At 43.5% G+C, this 1,596-nt stretch overlaps 1 protein-coding gene across 4 annotated transcripts in view; it reads right to left on the bottom strand.

The window, feature by feature from the left end:
• PKNOX1 (PBX/knotted 1 homeobox 1) overlaps positions 1–1,596 on the bottom strand; it is a 37,616-nt gene that overhangs the window by 32,306 nt on the left and 3,714 nt on the right. For all 4 annotated transcript variants that reach the window (XM_004696907.2, XM_045284616.1, XM_030888684.2 and 1 more), the window contains exon 2: positions 768–895. In XM_004696907.2, the coding sequence (XP_004696964.1) occupies positions 768–895 (128 nt within the window). The remainder of the gene's footprint in view (positions 1–767; positions 896–1,596) is intronic.

Here is a 1,596-nt window from a genome sequence, read left to right as displayed (position 1 = left end):
TTTATTATTATTTTTTAAATCATTTTATTGGGGGCTCGTACAACTCTTATCACAATCCATCCATCCATCCATTATGTCAAGCACATTTGTACATTTGTAGCCATCATCATTCTCAAAACATTTGCTTTCTACTTGAGCCCTTGATATCAGCTCCTCATTTTTCCCTCAGTTTATTTTTTAAAAATGTATTCTTGAACTTCATTTGTTATTTTATCGAGAAATTTTACGACTATAATCATAAGGGAATCTGGTCTGTAGGTCTATTTTACTGCATTGTTTTTGTCTGGTTCTAGTAGCCAAGTGATACTGGATTCCTCAAATGATTTCCCGCGCAATCTCTTTTCTGGGAAGGACTGCGTCGACTACATGTCTGGTAGGCCTGAGGATCTCTTTTACAGAAGGCTCCCTAAAACACAGCCTTCAATGTCAAAACTTAAAAAAAAAACCTCATCAAAGAAAAGTTCCATCCCTAACTATTGCACGAAGGTCCTTTACTCCTCCTGCCTAATTAATCCCTCCTTCTCTAGTTGTCATCAAGCTGTCCCCTCTGTCAGGTGGACTGGGATCAATAGGGTGCCTTTTACTATTTTTAAAGTAGTTCATCCCCAGTGCCTCTGGGTGGGCTCAACTCTCCCCTGTTAGTCAGCAACTGTGTTGCCATTTGCATCTCTCGGGGACTCCAGGTAACGGTTCCAGTGTTCTAGGGTAACCAGGTCTTCTACTCTCATCACTCCCCCAAAGCCCCGCCAACCACGTCTGAACGCTACCTATAAATGGCCTGCTTGTCTGCATCCATCGGCGTCTGAGATTCAACAGGGGGAGGGCTTACTCCTTCTGCATCAGGCTCAGAGCAGTTAGGATCTTGCTCAGTTTTTAATTCTGTTACTACTTGCATCTGTAAAAGGAAGAGGAGAATTCTTGTTACCAAACAGAAAACAAACTGCTAAGCATCCTATTTTCAAACACAAACGCAAGAGAAATGAGACCATGCTAGACAAGTGTGTGACTGGCAGCTGTCGAAAGAATGCTGCCCAACAAAACTCCTCTGAACTAAATATGCTCTTGAAATAAATAAATAAAGGATGTCGTCCAAAAGATAAATAAACAAATAAAATAGAGGTCCAATTTCTGACCCATTCAAAAACAGAGGTCACGGTTAGCTGTCAGATGCACAATTTCAGGGAGCTGCACATGTGCAGTCTTGCCCTGCCTCCTCTTGCTCTATGTCTTCTCAGTTCATTATGTTATAATGGGGGGGGGGGCCTAGCTTTTGGTATTCTTGTCACACACACAGGGCTGACATTCTCCCCCGTCGACTCTCAAACGTGAAGAACACACAGCTATAAAAAAGACTTAAAAAGCTCTACATTCAGAGAGGAAACGACAGCGTGTTTAAAGAAGCAGGACTGGCTGCAATAAGCACAGAAGCAGCCCTACAGATGTGGTCGTTTCGACTGCTCACCACAGGCATGCATGTGCTTGCCCCTGTGCTTTCACACCAGAGGGTGCTTGGGCTTACCAACAAAAAGGGGGGAAATGGACACAGACAACTTCCAGTCATCCTCACGCAGCAACACACCCACATGCACTCCTTCA

Source organism: Echinops telfairi, unplaced genomic scaffold (assembly GCF_000313985.2).
Source record: "Echinops telfairi isolate 266 unplaced genomic scaffold, ASM31398v2 ScPeMD7_7469;HRSCAF=8507_0, whole genome shotgun sequence".
In the NCBI taxonomy this organism is placed as follows: Eukaryota; Metazoa; Chordata; class Mammalia; order Afrosoricida; family Tenrecidae; genus Echinops; species Echinops telfairi.
The sequence above is the reverse complement of the archived record's forward strand: the minus strand, read 5'-3'. Positions and strand labels throughout refer to the sequence as shown.